Below are 18536 nucleotides of genomic sequence, written 5' to 3' on the forward strand. Positions count from 1 at the left end.
AAACTTCGCTACCAAAATTCTTGCGTCTCCATGCTGGCTGCTTAAAGCCTGAAAGCTGTTGGCAGAGGAGAAATCAAGTAGAATAATTCTTGCGTCTAATGAATACCAACTCGGAGAAAACATATAAACCACACCAGCATAGAATCGACAAAACTACATTAACAGTATACAAACATAACTCACACCAATAAATCAAATCAATCTTTTGTCCTCAAATTTCTAAAGGTTTGCAAATGTACCCAGTTAATCTGCTACAATCAGCATCCTCAAATTTCTCACGCTAAACCCCTGTAAAAAGAGAGCATATTTGAAGCCGCCGAGCAACTTTGTAGCTTAGTTAAAGCTAATAGAAAATAATGGAAAATGTGGACCGAAAACATGATGGCCTTCGGAACCTACTAGTAAGATAAAACCATGATGACAACATTACCAAGTTCTTCTTTTGCAAGGTGTAGACAGTAGGAAAATATTTCCACATTGTCTTTTTAACTTCAATGTATACATCACCAGAAGTCGAAGGACTTAGCATCCACAATTTGATTTTAGTTCTTCAGTGGAAGTCAAGTCCTTCGACTTCTGATGATGTATACATTGAAGTTAAAAAGACAATGTGGAAATATTTTCCTACTGTCTACACCTTGCAAAAGAATAACTTGGTAATGTTGTCATCATGGTTTTATCTTAAACAGTATACCAATTTGTGTCCTTCAGTGGAAGTCAAGTTTCATATACACAAAGCAAACCTCCACGGTATTATTTCTGATCTTTAAATTGAATAAAATAAATAAATAACACAATGAAGGTGTTCCTTGTGAGTAAAAGCACTTTCTTGTGGATACAATGAAGGGGTGGTTCTTGAGGATACCTGACTGGTGATAATAATAGAATGATGATAACAAGGAACTCAGTGGATTTTAACCCTATGAATGAGAAGAGTGATTTCACCATAAAGCTGAGCATCTGAACCCAATATAAACCGAAAAGTTCGTGGCAACCACGATTTTTTTTACAAAGGTTTCTTCTCTTCCTATTTTGTTGACTTAAACCACAGGCTTTCTAAGAAGTGTACAACCCCAACACTATCCAAGTTTGATCTTGTTATGTTGGCGAGTCATTTTGTCTATCAAATTCTTAATCTTTCTTCTTTCAATTTTTGAACATTAGCATAATATCATCAAAGAACTAATAATCAAGCAACCTATTTTGGCTTACATGGTTTCCTTAAACGAGTTCATGAGATGCTACACAAATATAAGACAACAACATGATGCAGAAATCCACAAACAAGCACAATATAACTGCAATTTGTGTCCTGCTATACTAAATAAATCTTAAACAGTATACCAAAACAGTAAAGAAACAGAACTTGATTACCCATTCTGATGTCTAAAATTTGTCATTTTTTGGTTTACTTGATATGATGGATGACAAAAAGGGCATGCATAAGATACAAAAAAAAGGGGAATATTGCTTAATGAAAAAACTCTGATAAAAAGAGATCGGTTTGCTTACTAAGCATCAGTCTCTCTGTTTTTGCTTGTATCCTGACAGCTCCTGTTTCTTCTACCTACGCCATGGTTACTCCTTGCTGCATTGTTAGCTGAGGCTTTGGACATTTCTTGAGTCACCACTGAGCCCACCACCATGTCTTTGCCAGTGGAAAGGCAAGATTTTGCAGTCTCAATCTTTCCGGGCGAAGAACTTACACGCTTATTACTGCTGCAACAGATGTTGGTAGCATCACCACATTTATTCCCAGTTAAGGTGTCGATCGATGCACTGTCGATCAGCTCCATATTCGCAAATTTTTCTTCATCACCATAATTGGCTTTCGCTTCAGCTGCATCACGCAGACTCTTATCGGCTGCTATGCCATCGACATCGTCATATTCTGAGCATCCATCCTTTTCGGCTAGAGAAACATGACCTCGATCAAGATTACATAGATCAACATCAGGTTCATCCATTGAACCGTTCATTTCAGCTAAGAGAGAATTATTCTGAATGAGATCGCACGAGTCAGAATCCAATCCTCCCTTCCCCAGTCCATAAGCCCGAGACAGATCAACCCACACGGATTCCATTGAATTAACTTGATGTCGCGTCACGTAATCTCTGAGCTCGATTCGAAGCCTATGTAACGGCTGACAAGGGGAACAGATGGGATCTTTGATATAGAAGCAAATAAAGCGAAGGTTTCGAGATCATTGGGGAAAGCGACATCGAACCTGGGCATGGCATTCCAACGCGAGGCGGAAGAAAGCGGCGGAAACAAAGTGCTTCCCTGTGGACTCCGCCAACCTTATCTGCGCGAGCCAGTACGTCGACGACTCGAGCTGGTCGAGCTTGCACTTGCTGCAATTCAGGGCACTGAGGTACGGCGTGCCTGCAACGGTGGGCTTGGTCGAAGACGTTGGTGTGCCGACCGCCTCTTGGTGTTCATCTTTTCTGCTGGTTTTGGTGACTGCTGCTGTCTTTGTTTCTTGAATACAGACAGGGCGTATCTTTCTAGTACCAGTTGGTGCTTGTGGTGGTGGTGGTGGCGCTGCAGCGAGAACTTTCCGGGGCTTGGCGGTGAGGTGAGGCTTCTCGACGGGAACATTCGTGCTCCTCGCGACGCCAAAAGCACGCTTCGGCCTGAAAAGATCGCACGAGCAATCGATCGCATAAACTGTGGCAGGGAGCGAAGGAGTGTTTGCGAGACTAGGGTTACTTGCCTGGGTTGAGCGGCGGTGACGAACTGCCATGGGGGTTTCTTGGGAGCCTTGACCCCGTCGCCATTCTTTACTTCGGAAGACTTTGCGCCCGTTCTGCGCTTCCCTGAAACAGCAACCGGATCAGCACAAATGCCGATGTGAGTTGAATTGGGCACTACGGAGGTAGGGAAGAGGGTAGAAGAAAGATGCGATTACCAGGGAAGACGGCGGGCTGAGCGTCCATGGCGAGTGAGGGGGGAGACGGGTGGGAGAGCGGGAGTCGAGGACGGGGAGAGATGAAAATGGTAAAAAGGGCGGGAGATTTGAATTATTTTGAATCAGGGAAATGCTACTCCGAGATGGCGCTTCTTGACCCCCAAAAGTTGCCCCAACAAACCAAACCCTAAGAAGGATTCATCGAGCCGAGAAGCCATCGCAATGTGCTAAGCAGCTTACGGTGGCAGGTCGTGTTTTCTCCTGCTGACTCAGCCGGTAAGCAAGGCGGGGTATTTAGAAAAGAAGTATTCTAATGATTCATTTCATTTTCTCGTCTGAGTTATGAAAATACAAAAGATAAAAAATAAAATTGCATATAAAAATGGAATTTATAAATTTAATAACCTTATATTTAAATTTTTGTTAGTTAGCTTTCATTATCCTATTAGTTGAAATTTCAATTGGCATTCATGTCATTAGAAATTAACTAATTATAATTACGTTGTTTTATTCTTTAAATTTGCAAGTTAGTATTAATCATAATAAAAATAACTAATCTGTATTTCAAAAATGTATGACACCTATTAAAATTCATAAAGATAAATATGTTAATTTAAATGTTGACTATCATCCAAGTCCTCTTAAGAGAATCGAGATATCACGCGAAATTGAGTAATTCATCAGATGTCGGTTGACTTAATTCGTAAAAATATTTTAAATCATATAGTAAGTTTTTGAGAACAAATTTCATCTTTATAATTTATCCGTCACATAAAAAGAATTATCTTTTGTTTCCTAACTAAATGATTAGGGTATTGATGTCTTGTAAATTGCGAACCTGCTCATAGCTGATAATGTCGTACCCAAATCTCCTTTTTGCATTACACTAGCCGCCATCCTCTGTTTCTCTTATCTTCCTTTTAATAGCCGCCATCAATATCTTCGGTGTCGGTTGCAATACATGTCATGATGATAAGAAACAGCCATACGAAGTTATCAGCATCAAATGTGAAAGAGAGCTGGCATCAACAATGTGGAAGGCCTAATCAAGTCAATGTCTTCGTCACCATCATCCTCACCATCTGTAGTTATATAAAATGATTATGTTAGGAACTAACAGTAAATAAGATAGTATCAAAACAGTAAACCTAATCCACAAGATAACAATACAGGATATAGAGTACCATGCCCCGAAGATATTAGCTACCTTAGTAGATCACTAAAAGATCCTGATATCAAATTCTTGATAAAAACTTTTGACTCAGTGCATGATCTGAACTTAAATCATGTCATCATCACTTATTCTTTATTATATACATATATATATATATATTGCATATTTATAAACAAAAAAGGTACAATCCTTCCACCAAATTACGACATGATGAAGTCCAATAAAACTTCATTACAATAACAAACCTAACTTTCCATGTCAAATGGAAAAGAAGGATGTTGATAGCTCAACCAAGTTCAGGAAAGCTAAGTGAAGTGGGTTCAAGTGAAAGGAAGTTAAACCATCTGAATCGAGAGAGTAGGATATTTTTGGTTAGGTTACCTTGGATGTAAAACAACAGCCTTGAAGTGGATTCCATACATCAATAGCTAACTAGCAGTCAAATGAACAGCAATTCCACTATAATGAACATCATGCTCTCGAGTATAAAGGATCGATTATGACCATCACAAGTCCAGACCCAACCAAAGAGGGGGTAGGTTAGCTGAAGCATCAGTCTCTGATATAGACAAAGACAGAGAATAAACCAAATAAAATTCTAATCATGTGTTTGCTACCAAAGTTTACAGAGAGATGCAACACGAAGAATACGAATATAGGGAAAAAGGAGAAAAATGTATAAGGAGATGTCAGAAGTTCAAGAGCAACCCCATTATAGGAAACATACAAGAAAGAAGTGTCATTAAATGCATCGAGTGGGTGCTATCTGTCAAATACAGAAGGATTATTCCTCCAAAACCAGAAAGAAAAAAAAAATTCCAGTCTAGCAAAAAGAAGTTCATTTGTGACTTCACCTGATGGTTGATTAAGCCTCACAAAGTTGACACAGGTCCACAGTATCAATAAAAAGCCAAAAAGAGAGAGTGACACTAGAGATGAGCCAGAAGGTCTAAAGCAGGTTTAGCATGACAACTGACATCTCTTTAGAGCTATGATAAACATGGCCCTTGAGACCAATATATTATGCTCTCCTAGAATCTCTTTTCGTTTCACTAAGAAGAAAATTTATCAAATATTTGCTAGAACCAAATCGAGGCTTTTGTTGGTATGTGAAAGGATGGTAAATCAGGTGAGGAGTATTCAGCTCCAACAAAGATATAATAGAGCTGGTAACATCAAATCGTCTCACAACTAGAAGAATTGCAAGGAAAAAGTATGAAGCTATCACAGAATAAACAAAGGCAATCCATGCATATTTAATTAAAAAATCTCATAAAAATACAGTAATAAACATCAGAAAAACAGGCTATTTCATGAACATAATAGAAAAAGACTAAACTAGCCTCTGGAAACCCACATGCATGTTGATGTTGAAATATTGGAACCGTGGAGCGGGCATATACAGCAAGAAAACTGAAAAAATTACAAGATCATAGCATGAGAAAAACCTGGTGCTCCAGATTCACTTCATCGTAGGGTTGAATCTACTAAGTTGTGAGTTTCCAAGACATTTCACCATGCCATGCAAGATGACTTAATACTTCGCATGCACAAACACCTGAAATAACAATATAAAGATCGAATTGCTTTATGAAAAATTCAACACTGCTTTAGAAATATAACACTGATTCCGTCTCAAAGCCTGTTCAAATGGTCAGTTACAAAGCCAACAATTGCAGTTTTCTGAAGTATTGGGGCAGATGAGTCAAACTAACCTGTGAGAACTTTTGGTTTGGTCAGATCTACAGTAACTTTTGGTTTGGTCAGATCGCAAAGGAACAATCTTCCAATAGCACCAAGTCTTTCCCTTTAATTATGAGTCTTAAATCTAACAATATCATGTTCTCAATCATCATTTACCATGTTATAAGCCTTAATTATATCTACTTCTTTTTTTAGAATATATAATTAGTTAACCATAGAAAATTCTATCATGTTTCAGTCTCTATTCAACCAACTTCGGCTTTGGCCAATACAACCAATATCGGATGAGTGAATTGAACAAAGACGACAACTCTATAATGCGTAGTAGGATCGAAGAAAGAGACTAACCGAGTATGTTATTTCAAGCATTTCATCAAACAGGTAGCGGCTGCGCCGGCAAGCTCCCGCATTCATACCAGACCTCGTAATCATTCTCCACCTCATTAGCAGCATCCTCCTCTCCCAATCTCCTCGATCCGCACATCAGAAACTCAAACAAGAACTCCCTTTTCCGCCACCATTAAAGGCCTAACGAACCGAGAAATTCCCTTGGTATCCTCCGAGGAGATCCACCCCTCGTCACCCTGTAGCAGATCGGTGGCCACGCATCAATTTCATCACGCAATCTGCACCTCGCCAAGGTGGTGATCATCTCGGCGTGGAGGGCGAGGTCGTGCCGGTACCACGGCTCCCGGCCGTCGGTGCCGAAGGCTTTCAAGGTTAGGCGCCACTGATTTCGGCGCTGAAGCTCCGCCAGGACGGCCAGGAGGTCGGCCTTCATGAGGCGGGCAAGGTCAGAGGAGACGATGCTGGGCTCATTGCCCGAGGCTGCGTCGCACTTCAGGGTCCGTGCTGAGGGTCTGGTTGCCGCGGGGGCCGCAGGTGAGAGCCGGCAAGAGGCCGCGTGGATCTATGGCTAGGGCGGAGAAGTGGCGGTTGAGGGCAGTCGTCGGCTAGGCGCGTGGTTGAGAAGGATGGCGACACCATGGGATGTCGACTGTTCCGCCGGCTTTCTTTATCTTGGGGATTGGGGCTCGTGGAGTAATTATATCGAACGGCGATGCATAAGAGTGTGAAAGGAGATCGACGGATGCAGACTGTTTGATGTAATCATACTTATAGCCCAAACAAGCCAAAATATCTTATCATTATATATCATTAAAGATAATATGTTGTATAAATAGCGAAGAAAGAAATTGTTAACGTCCTAATTTGGCTGATGTGTCCTGGATATGTATGCGTAAGATTATTGCTTCCGAGATAATAACGTGAAGCTCTCGAGTTACCACATATATAAATACCAAGGTTTCTAACTTAATCCTTTCACGCTCAAATTAATAACCCGAGATATATATATGTATGAAAATGAGTGATAAAAAAAATAATATAATTTTTATTATATTAAAGATGAGCTTTTATATATAGTCGTAAATGAGCTAAATATTTTATAAAATATATTGTTGGGAGGTAACTCTACCTACCTCACATGTGGAGGATGGGCTCCGTCTTCTCATTTTATCATAAACACCATGTGACGATCACGTATCGAATAACAATTAGCTAATGATGTACTCCTTATCATTGAGTTGGGAGAAGATGTGGGATAATTTCTATACTTCGATGAGGTGCTTTGCCATGGTTGCATTTTAAGTCTCGTAGTTCCTCTTTACTTGGTTCACGACTAGATGTGAGTCGTTGAATACTATCAAGCTCTAGATTTGAAGCTCCTAAGTGAGTCGAAGCCCCAGGAGAAGTGCCTCGTACTCAGCTTCATTATTGAAGATTTTAAACTTGAATCGAAGAGCTTGCTCATATATTTATTTATTTGGGCTCTTCAGACGAATCTAGCACTGCCTTTATTTGAGGTGGTGGAACCGTCAATGAAGCATCCATGCGGGTGAAGTGTGCTTGTCAACCTCAAGCTAAGGAGTTAGTTCCGAGACAATGTTTGTCAATGCTTCGGCTATTATAATAGTTCTCGGATGTGGATGCGTCCATATGTGAATAGGTGATTGTTGCCCCCCTTAAGTGAAAGTACTATAGGCTAGAGGCAAAGCCTTATTACTTGAGCATTTATTGTGAGAGTTGGCAAGGGGACGTTCCTATAATATCGAGCCCTCCTAGCATCGAAAATATTGAGAAAAGAAGTCGTTGACACATAATAAACTCAATGTGATCTGGACTCGTATACGCAGGATTGTCTAAGATGCCTCCGATATGAAAAAATCGAGTTCTTAAGGTACCACATGACACTCAAATTAGTAACATGAGATATACGAGTGTGGATGTCAGTGGAAAAAAAGGTGATCCAATTTTCATTATGTTGAAGATGAGCTTTTATATCTTGTTGTAAATGAGTTAATTATTAAGTAAAAAGGCAACTTCTAATCGCCTCCCCTTGGCCTCTTATCCATGTAGGTAACGAGTGGGAGAAGCGGGTGGTAGTAGTGGCAACTCATAATTATTTACTTTGGACCCTTACATATGTGGGTAGACGGGTAGAGGATGACCTCCTTCTTCTCCTTTCATCCTGAATATCACATAATGATCACGTGTCAGATGGATGATTGATTGACGATATACTCCTTATCAATAAATATTATATTTAAATCATATACCTATTAAAAAAATATAAAATATTATTATTTTCTTGTGATATTTAGGTTTAATCTCACATAAGATATAAAAAAATATAGACTAACCTATAATAACTATATAAGTTCATTTGAGTTTAGATATTTTGGACCAGTCAATCACACTATTAAATTCGAATTGGACCGTAACAATTACTATCATCCTACTAATATTTAATCTTGCATTAAATAATTATAATGGTTGAATTTTAGCTTAACCTTAAGAACTTCAAAGAGATTTCACAAAGATATGATACCTATTGTGAGGCGGCAAAGATTCACCCACTGTCATGCTTATGTGCTATAGTTCAATAATTACTTTTGAAATTTAAATTAATATTTTTATCAATATAATTTATAGAACTTTGATTAATTATATTACTTTTAATCATTTCCATTATGACATGTGCATTGCATGGTTTATTCCTACTTTCTCTATAAATTTTATGTTTATGGCATACCTTCACCACCATCAATTTATCGACCACACAATATATATATATATATATATATATATATATATATATATATATATATATATATATATATGTGAATGAGACAAAACAAGCAGAAGAAAAAGAAGAGAAAAGCCGATGGAAAGGAGCCAAAGGGATATTAAAAGAAGCCAAAGGGATAAATTAAAGAGAGAAGAAGACAAAAAAATGGAACACATAACATATCACACGGAAATAAATGCAAACTGGTCACCAACCACACCTTCTCAACAACCATCATTTCTATATAGCATATGTTTGGTCATTTTCACTACGGGCATTCCAATTCTTCAATCATACTTTGGGCATCTGCCCATCCTGTTTGTTCTCTTGTTTGCACCTAAACGTCACGTAAATGTCTTTTTAGAGAGAAAGAGAGAGAGAGGGGCTCACCGACAGTCGCGAGTGGAAGAACTTGACACAAACTGACCTCAAATAAAGAATTGAGATGAGAATTACGTACATGGCAAACTTTATTATACTTCAATCGGTTCATTTGTCGCATCAACCCCTCCTATCGAATTAAGAAATATACATCGATAATTTTCGATGATTAGCGTTTTAGAAATATACATCAAACAAGATGGACTTTTGAGGTGTTTTATATTTATTTATAGATAAATTCGAACTTAAATCACTTATCCTTTATTTTGTAAGTTTTTTGCTCCATTCATTCCTAATATTGGGATAATAACATAAACAATATCTCATTTGTCATGTGACTGACTTTTTAAAACTATATGATCAACACCTAAATACCTCACATAATCGATACCACTATGTCGTACAACCAATACCTCAACACTACATGATCGACATTTTAGCATCCCACGTAACCGATATCGTTATACGACTAACACCTTAGCACCACACGACCGAATTCACTCTAAAAGAACTTCAAAACTCTCCTTTCGACATCTCTCTCTCTCTCTTAAAATACTACATAAATATAGTAGTCGAGTCGAATCCTCTAGATCCTTAAACACGTGAGAAGAATTATCGAGAACATCTCGATACAATCTTGTAAGGTTCATTATTATCAGAGTCGGACGAATTTGGTATCAAACCGAAACCGATGCTAAAGAAGAATCTCTGACTCCTTCCGGCAAATATGATGTGAACATGGACCAATTAAGATACCATAACAAACGAATTAGAACGGAGGCAACTTCTACGGGCAGACTGTCTCCTTCCTTGCTGGTTGCTACTAAATACCACCTCTCAGTTCTCACTTCCCGTCGCTGTCCTTCACGCACGTTTCTTCTCTGCCGACTTCGTCGCTGTGCCCAACATATCTAATTCACTGGGCAGATCAAACATAAAACAATGGTCGAAGAGTCGCTGTCTTCAACCCTACACCACAAGTTTAAAGATCGATGTGCCTAATCCTATCCAGTCAAAACATCAGCTAAGTTGAGTGAATGCATGAATTCTACGGAATGTAACAGAATCGATGCGTAGCAGGAAACAATTATCACAAACTAATCGAGTTATTACATGTATATGTACTGTATTTGGTGAATTTCGTAGAGATTACCACCGCACGGTGTGCCTATGTCTCTTCTCCGCCGCCGCCGCCGCCGCCGCCGCAGGCTCGTAGTGTGCTCGTTAGAGAGGATGAAGAGGATGATGACATGGAGAGGTTGAGTCCCATGGCGTTGTAGTCGGAAACGCTGTCTTGTAGACTGAGCAGTAAATGTTGATTGGTGCTGAAGCTCATTGATGGCTTTGCCACCGGCACGAATGGCGGGTCGGCTTCGCCGCTCAGCATTTGGACCACGTTTCGCATCCCCGGCCTCGTCATCGGGTCCGGGCTGGAGCATGCCAGCCCGACGAGCAGCGCTCGCCGCATCTCTCCCTCCTCGAATTCCCCGTCCAATCGCCAGTCCACCGCGTCCAGTATCCTTCCTTCCCCATGCAGCCCCCACACCCATTCGACCAGATTACTGCACCTCCTGGTGCTGCTGCCGGCGCCGCCTGCGATGCGGTTGTTGTCGCCGTCGCCGTCGATCGGGCGGCGGCCGCAAGCCACTTCGAGCACGACCGCGCCGAAGCTGAAGACGTCGGTCTTCTCGGTGGCACGACCCGTGAGCAGGTATTCGGGCGCGAGGTAACCCATCGTGCCGGCGGTGACGGTGGCGTCCGGCGACTTGTCGTGCTCGACCTGGCGCGCTAGTCCGAAGTCTCCGAGCCTGGCGTGGTAGTCCTCGTCGAGCATCACATTGCTCGACTTGACGTCGCGGTGGATCACCTGGTTCTCGCACTCGCGGTGGAGGTAGGCGAGGGCGGAAGCCACCCCGATGAGTATCTTCTTGCGGTGCCGCCACCCCAAAGGCGGCGCCTTTGGATCGAACAGAGCCTTGTCGAGACTTCCGTGGATCATGTAGTCGTAGACCAAGAGGATCTCCCCCTTCTCGTGGCACCAACCTTGTAGGCGAACTAAATTCCTGTGCCGTAGACCGGCAATGATGGAGAGCTCAGAGAGGAACTCCGCCCTCGCCTGCTGCCCGCCGCTGTCGCTCCCGTTCTGGATGCACCTCTTGACGGCCACCATCGCGCCCGTCTCCGGGATGATCCCTTTGTAGACGGTGCCGAAGGCGCCGTGGCCAATGATACGAGATGAGTCGAAGCCTCGAGTGGCAACGACGAGCTCTCTGTAGCTGAACTCTCTCGGGGTGTTGACGATCTCCGACGTCGCCGCCAAGTGTTCCCATTTCTTGGGTGACTTTGTCCGCCGGGTGAAGACCCAGAAGCCCAAGCCGGCAACTGCCGCGACGACGAAGGCGCTGGCCGTCGCCACCCCAGCGACCGCGGCTGGGCCCTGGCGACAAAGCCCGTTGTTCTGGCAGGACGAGGTCGAGGAGGGCCGCACAGTTCCTTCGCTGGGGCTTTCGGCGGCCACAGGGACAGGGGCGGAAGGGGGTAAGGAAGGCGGCGATGGGCCAAAGAATGGGAAGACTAGGGTTGCAGGAGGCGGAGGCGCTGTCGTCGTCGTGGACGGTGGGGAGGCGCCGAGAGAAGGTGAGGAGAAGCTCCACCATTCGACGCTGTGGATCTCGGTGCTTCCCTGGGTGGATCCGGAGAAGCCAACAAACGCGAAATCGTCGACGTACCGGCCGAGATCGACCGGGAAAGAGAGGACGGGGTCGGCGGGGCGAACGGTGGAGTAGGAAACGAAGACCTCAAGCGTCCACCCTGCGGCGCCGCCGCCGTACTCGATCCAGGCGTTGATGAGGTCGCCGCTCTTCAGGTCAATCCCGACGGAGTCCAGGTCGGCAAATTGCGCCGAGACCAAGCTGCCGAGGTCCACCCCTACGTGGTTGCCGTTGATGTCCTCGAACTCGACGTCCATGCGCGTGTCGAACTCGACCGCGACGACGGAGGCGCGGCCGGGGGCGGCGCTGGCGGTAGCGTTGACGAGGCCGAGGAAGCCGCCGGCGTCGCCGACGGAGGTGTCGTCGGGGGCGAGGAGGAAGGCGAGGCCGCCGCCGATGGAGGAGGGATTGAGGTTGACGATGGAGAAGGAGAAGAAGGTGGAGAAGGGGAGGGGGACATGGGTGGCAGGGTGGCGGAGGCGGACGGGCTCGGCGTAGAGGGCGCGGCCGGCGCCGGAGTTGGGGACGGGGAGGTCGCGGGAGAGGCGGAAGCTACCGTTCTTAAGGTGCGCGTCCCCCAACAGCTTGAGGTTCCCCAGTGTGAGCGTCCGGAAGTTGAAGACCACCGCCTCGCCGCCACCCACCTGCAACACAGACACGAGAAGCACCGCCGCAAGAAGAGGAACCAGTCGGCAACTGCAGAAGGAAAGCACTCGCTGACGCTGTTGCTGCTGTTGTCGTGGCATTGTTGGTGAATTGGTGTATCATAGCTTCATTCGAGAGCTAGGAAAGAAAAAGGAGCCGGAGAGCTCGAGAGGCTTGGAACGAGGGTTATGTTAAGGAATCCTTGGGAGGAAAGGTTGGTGGAGTGGAAGGGGAGTCTTTTGTGGCAGTGTGTTGGTGGAGAAAAGGGAGGGCGAAAGGAGCGCGGTGGTGGGGAACGGGGGGTGGGTGTGTGGTGTGGGGAAGGAAAAGAAGGGGTGCGGTGGAATCCAAGGCGGGGAGGGGGGTGATGGGGACAAGTGGCTGCACGGGACGACAAGCGTCCCACTTGCAACGGTAAACTTTGGGCTGAAGGCGAGTGGGTGAGGGAGGTGGGCGGTCAAGGCTAATTTAATGATCCAAAAGATCATGCGATGCCGATCGTGCGCGGCGAATCATGTCCGGGGGTCGCGTGTTGCGTGTGCGTCATGTGGAAACAGTTTTAGCTGGTGAGATGTGGAGCGTCCTATCGTCCTTGGGGAGTGCGACCCGAGACGGAATAAACAAATCCTAAGATTAGCAATCAACAGGGGCGCCCAACGGTTGGTCGCCGCCCAGAACATGGAAGGACTTGACCATGGCGACCAAAAACTCGAGTTTATGGGTTGGAGAAGACCACCGCCCATTCTCTCTCTCTCTCTCTCCCGGCAAGCTTCAACCCGTGAAGCGGTGGCCGGTTCGAGGCGGGGAGGAAAAGCCTGGGAGTGTCATTCAGCACTCCTTTATTATACGCGTCTCCTCCGTCCGTAGCGTCGTTTACTGCTTCATCCCCTCTGCCAAATTGTACCAAAGCATCAGATGAATGTAAGGAAGAAGAAAAAGAAAGAAAAATCCACTTTACAAAGGGAAAAGGTGGCGGGCACGGACGAGAATCTTTCCGGAGAGTGGCAGGCGTAGGGTGGATGGTACGCATTGCGTGCCCCTCTCCAGATCCCCTCTGCCTTTGCCTTTGCCTTTCCATCCAATAATGCAGTGGGTCTTCCTTGCATGTATAAATAATAATGAAAGCAATGGCAAGAGCCTTGCATCCCCCGACTGTGGCGTGTGCTCTCTTTGTGTGCAATCCACGGCTTACGTTGTGTGTGTCAGCAGCAGGATACCATCATAATTTGTGTGTGTAAAGGTTCGGGGCTGCCGAAAGGACCTTGCTTGATCGATCGATCGAAGCCGTAACGGAGCTCCCACCACCGCAATCATTTACGGTGTGATGCTGCGTGGGGCCAGGTTTCGATGAGCGACCATGTCACCCCTTGAAAGTTTTCAGGGCGATCCACCACTGCAAGAGAATTACAAGAAACTTCTCTCGATAGATAGCACATGCGGGTCATCCTCCTCCATGTGGGTGGAGCACAGGCGGTCAGAACACGGGTTTTACTGTCTTCCTTTCTGCGCCTGGGGGGGCCATCGCATTGTCCGCCGTCCGAGCACGAGAGGAGGACCGCCACACTTGGAAGTATTAGTAGTACGGGCCCATAGCCTGCCCAAAAGATTAGAATCACTGTCACTGGGAACTAGAGGTGAATTAGCACTAAAAAAATGGCTCATACGGTATTAAAGATCATTGGTAGGAATCCGCATGACATCGCTGACGAGCTTCAAACTGTAATATGCATTTCTCTGGGCCATGTGGGTAGCATTACTACTAGTACAACTTACACGGAGCAGGACGCAGTCTGTGATATGCACATGGAGTATCAGTGCATAGCTTTAAAATCCTCGGCCCACTCGAGCTGCTGGTGAGTCGAGCAAGTCGAGCCTTCAAATGGCCAAATTGTTTATACCTGGCCAGTATAGCATGGCAGTTAAAGCACTTGACCAAAAAAACTGGGGTTACATCTTTTGAGTAATAATAATGGCCAATTTGGAAGCAAAACGACCAACCTCCACATGAAGCATAGAGGAAACGAGGCATCCCCGATTCAGCAAATAAAGCATCTCCAATCTCCATCCAGCAGTAGTTGACTTTAGTGAACTGCCACAAGCTAAGGCACTACAAGGACAAAATGAGGCAGCAAAAAGTGTGTGTTTACTTTGGTCAACGTGAACAAGTAGGCTAATCAGTTCCAATATTTAACAATCGGCATGTGATCCAAGACAATGTTCTCACCTATCCAAAAGTCATGTGATCAGTAGGAAATATCAAGTAAATTAAACCTGTCACAAGTTCTAGACATCTGAGACAAAATATCGTTCTCCATGCAAGTATCATCGGCAGCTATACTTGACTAATTCTGCAGTTTTCTTTAAACCTGTTCTTGTGTTTGAAGAATAGCTGGCAGTGGAGCAGTAATTTCCACTCTTCGATAGCAATCACATCAAGAAATATGCACAAAAGCCAAAAGGCAAAAGTTTTCATGGTTTTTTCAGCATAAAAAGAGCATTATTCGTAGCATCTGTGATTATATCAGAAAATGAATCAGGGTGTAACAACCATCGACAAGACTTCCTACATACCTTCCTTTCACTATAAGGGAAACCTTATCTGATTGATCTTAATTTAGCGCCATGTAATCGACAAAACTACTTGAAACAAACATCTTAAATGGATGGGAGAAGACAACAATTTACATGACTGATGAAAATATTGAAACAAACATCATCAAGAGAGCTTCAAACTAAATCTGGCTGATGAAAATTTCTTCAGAATTATCAGAGTTTTAAAAACTTCAGGCAAGAGAAAAGACTTATTGAATTAAGGATAACACATGATCATCAATCCTTAATTATGAATGAAGGCATTCCATATGTTAAGCACAGCATCTCAGGAATCTCAAACAAAACAAACTTATATTTAGTGATTTCCCTAAAGATACCATAAGCTAACATCCAAAGTGCAACAAACAAAAGAATATCATTTCTTAAACCAAAAAAGATATTCAACAGATCAGGAACATCTAGCCATGAGCAACCCGGTTTAGAACTGTGGAATTACAGTGTTGCAGCTGCACCTTACAGAGCCATGCCACCTTGTTGGACACAGTTCATGCAGGTCATCGAGCCCACCATGCAAAGCTGTGCCTAACCTATGCATGTAACAACTCTGGTTCGACAAAATACTAGCAGTTTGTCAGGGTGCACCTAGATGAGTCATAGTAAAACATCATGTGTCTGAGCCAGTCTCTACACAAGGTACCTAAATATGCACTTTGCATTGTGCCATATATTATTTTCCTGTAGTTCGTGCCCATGCCAACCCTAAACCAGCATAACATTCCTTCCCACGTGCATCCAAGATCTTATATTATATGGTGCTCAAAGTTCCTGTCATGCTACTCATGCTAAAGGATGTGTTACTCGAACCTTGTAACATACATTCAAACTACCAAATGCCTCAAGGAAGCACAAAATTAACCTCATTTGTACAACCTCTTAAAAAAGTGAGAACAGTAGTAATATGAAGAAAAGAGCTAAAAATTGAGAAAAAGTAGTAAAACCTCTTAAAATATAACCACCTTGAGGCAAATTCCCACCTTACCCACTAAACAAGCAACTTAGTTGCTTTAAACAGTACATGAGAGCTATTAACTACTTATACAAAAAAGAAACAAACCCAATTTGGAAGAGACGATATTCTTGTTCTTTGTGTTGCTTCAACATACACCAACAGAGAACAAAAGTGGCAGTTATACATAATAAGAGTCTCCATTAAGTGAAACTGATTTAGTGAGATAGCACAATGATCTTTGAATGATAGCACAAAAAGCTTACAGCTGCACTGGTGGATTCATCAATTGTCATATATAACTCTTACAATAGATCAGATAGCTACCAAGAAATTATTTTTTTCCCCAAAATTCTGGAAACAATACTAATGAAATTATGGCATCTAATCTTTGCTAAACTCTGAAAAGATTGCCATATTATTATCTTCATAAAGAACATCTATCCAGTACAGCACAAAGGGCTTTGGGAGAAAGATAATGACAAACCACTTAAAACCAAACTCTCAACAAAATCAGCAAAAGCATTAACCACAAATGTCGCATATGAACCAAAAGAAAGCAACCCAGAAAATCTCAGTAATTACATGAATCCTAGATGATATTAACAAGCAAATGTGACAGCTATATATATATATATATATATATATAATCATGGCATCATATTGTAAATTAGCAAAAAGAATATTCCATCCATTGTGGGATAGAATTAAGATATGTCTTCAGAAAGTTCAATGCACGAAGCTAAAGAACAAAAAAGATCTCCAGCGATTCCTCCCAATTATCGAAGGTGTCCTCTTTCTTGATGATCATAGAATAATCTTCAAGATTAATAAAACGAAACTATAAGACAAAGAAGAATTACCTGAGAACAATGCTGGGATCGATCACCACTTCACCATCAACAGTCATCTGAAAGATATAGAACCAAACAGATCTTCCTAATGCCATGCACTAGGGCAGGAAGGTCATGAGACCTTGTTGGTCCCAATTCTTTGAAGCCAGCTGCGGCAAGATGTCAAGAAAACATAAATTAGCCCCAATTCCAAAACGAAAGAAGAGATACGACATAACGGAGGGGAGTTCTTGTTCTTGGGAGGGCTAATTTCTTGGGTAACGAAAGGAGAGGAAAGAAGAGAAGAAACAAGTTATTGGGTAAACCGAATAAAGCGACATCGAAACCATGTCCGGTGGATCGGGCGACGTCGGTGTACAACAAACCGTCGTTTGAGGTCCGGACACGGCGTGCCGAAAGAATAACAAAGAGACAGAGGAGGTGGTGGCGGCGGTGAAGGCCGCCAATGCAGCGGCGAAAGGGACGCGGGGGATCGAGGTATTGAACTCGTCGAGGAGGCGCGGGGGTCGGAAGCAGAGGGGGAGGAGAAGAGGCCTCGATGGGTCACCGCTTTAGATCCGAATCTTTTCCTTGGAAGACCCCGAGCCCAAAATCTCGGGTATGGATCCTCGTTTTGGATCCGAAAAAGCTTTCTCTGATAAGATACCGAATCCTGGATCCATGCATCCGACATGACATTTCGGACACGGATCTCATTTTAAAGATCAGTTTATCGGACGGAAGGTTCTACACGGATCCTCCATGAATCCGACCTGATACCACGTTAGCAATCGTAAAATATGAGCTTTCTCCGATAACTTTTTCAAAAACCAAAAAGGCTGTTGTTTAGAAAACAAATCTAAAATGATAATCTTTTTAGGAAAACCATCTTATTATTTTCTTTGAGTTCTTAGATAATTTAGGTGACAATGGGTAATGTCACTCTAAATGCAAAATATCATTTTGATCTATGACCTCTGTCATGAATGTAAAATATTATTTAAATATATGAGATGATCTCTGTCACTCTAAAGGAGGATTGGAGAAAGACTCACTCTAAAGGAGGATTGGAGAAAGACGCGGGGGAAAGGGGTGTGGGTTGTAACAGTCGAAAGATGAGGACGATTGTAATTAGGGGGTGAGGGGCTGCAACGATCACAATGAGGGAACAAGGATGTTGCAACGAAGGGAAAAGTTAGGAAGAGGGAGAAGGGAGTATGCAACGGGAAAGTGACGAAGAAAAAGAAAGAAGAATATCGATGAATCACTATCATCATTCATTTTTTGTCATTCATAGTTGTCAATAGGAAGAATTACCGTTTGTCAATGGAGATAGAAGGAGGATTGATGAAGACAAAATCAAATTGATGTTATAATGTCACTTATGATTATGAATTTGATGCACACAATACATGGGACCATGGATGGAGAGAAGTTATTACTATTAAATAAAAAATATTTAATTTAATTTAATTTAATTTAATAAT

General features: G+C 43.1%; 2 protein-coding genes across 5 annotated transcripts; both read right to left on the minus strand.

The window, feature by feature from the left end:
- Positions 1–124: 124 nt before the first annotated feature.
- On the minus strand, positions 125–6813 carry LOC135677214 (uncharacterized). 2 transcript variants are annotated; one of them, XM_065189272.1, is made up of 8 exons: positions 6139–6813; positions 5535–5644; positions 3751–3994; positions 2913–3173; positions 2718–2820; positions 2229–2637; positions 1513–2144; positions 125–288 (listed from the first exon to the last, which is right to left on the minus strand). In XM_065189272.1, coding segments are annotated over exons 4-8 (1173 nt in total). In that variant the 5' UTR covers positions 2941–3173; positions 3751–3994; positions 5535–5644; positions 6139–6813; the 3' UTR covers positions 125–287. The 2 variants fall into 2 exon arrangements, with proteins under 2 accessions (XP_065045344.1, XP_065045345.1); XM_065189273.1 differs by lacking the exons at positions 5535–5644; positions 6139–6813 and adding an exon at positions 4468–4608.
- Positions 6814–9996: 3183 nt separating this feature from the next.
- On the minus strand, positions 9997–17605 carry LOC135581521 (L-type lectin-domain containing receptor kinase VIII.1-like). Of its 3 annotated transcripts, XM_065189275.1 has the most exons (6): positions 17376–17605; positions 17080–17219; positions 14656–14764; positions 14431–14555; positions 13642–14251; positions 9997–13547 (listed from the first exon to the last, which is right to left on the minus strand). In XM_065189275.1, exon 6 carries the CDS (start codon positions 12756–12758, stop codon positions 10470–10472), a length of 2289 nt encoding a protein of 762 aa, XP_065045347.1. In that variant the 5' UTR covers positions 12759–13547; positions 13642–14251; positions 14431–14555; positions 14656–14764; positions 17080–17219; positions 17376–17605; the 3' UTR covers positions 9997–10469. The 3 variants fall into 3 exon arrangements, with proteins under 3 accessions (XP_065045347.1, XP_065045346.1, XP_065045348.1); XM_065189274.1 differs by having other exon boundaries at positions 17080–17605; XM_065189276.1 differs by having other exon boundaries at positions 14322–14555; positions 17080–17605.
- Between the last annotated feature and the right edge of the window lie 931 nt (positions 17606–18536).

This window comes from Musa acuminata, chromosome BXJ1-6 (assembly GCF_036884655.1).
Source record: "Musa acuminata AAA Group cultivar baxijiao chromosome BXJ1-6, Cavendish_Baxijiao_AAA, whole genome shotgun sequence".
In the NCBI taxonomy this organism is placed as follows: Eukaryota; Viridiplantae; Streptophyta; class Magnoliopsida; order Zingiberales; family Musaceae; genus Musa; species Musa acuminata.

What these genes read in the sequence shown, in the direction of transcription:
- LOC135677214 (XM_065189272.1), bottom strand. Translation starts at nt 2,940, where the DNA reads ATGGACGCTCAGCCCGCCGTCTTCCCTG. An exon ending in TCAGCCCGCCGTCTTCCCTG is followed by an intron (nt 2,821 to 2,912) that starts GTAATCGCATCT and finishes TTGCTGTTTCAG; the next exon opens with GGAAGCGCAGAACGGGCGCA. An exon ending in GTCACCGCCGCTCAACCCAG is followed by an intron (nt 2,638 to 2,717) that starts GCAAGTAACCCT and finishes CGATCTTTTCAG; the next exon opens with GCCGAAGCGTGCTTTTGGCG.
- LOC135581521 (XM_065189275.1), bottom strand. Translation starts at nt 12,758, where the DNA reads ATGCCACGACAACAGCAGCAACAGCGTCAGCGAGTGCTTTCCTTCTGC.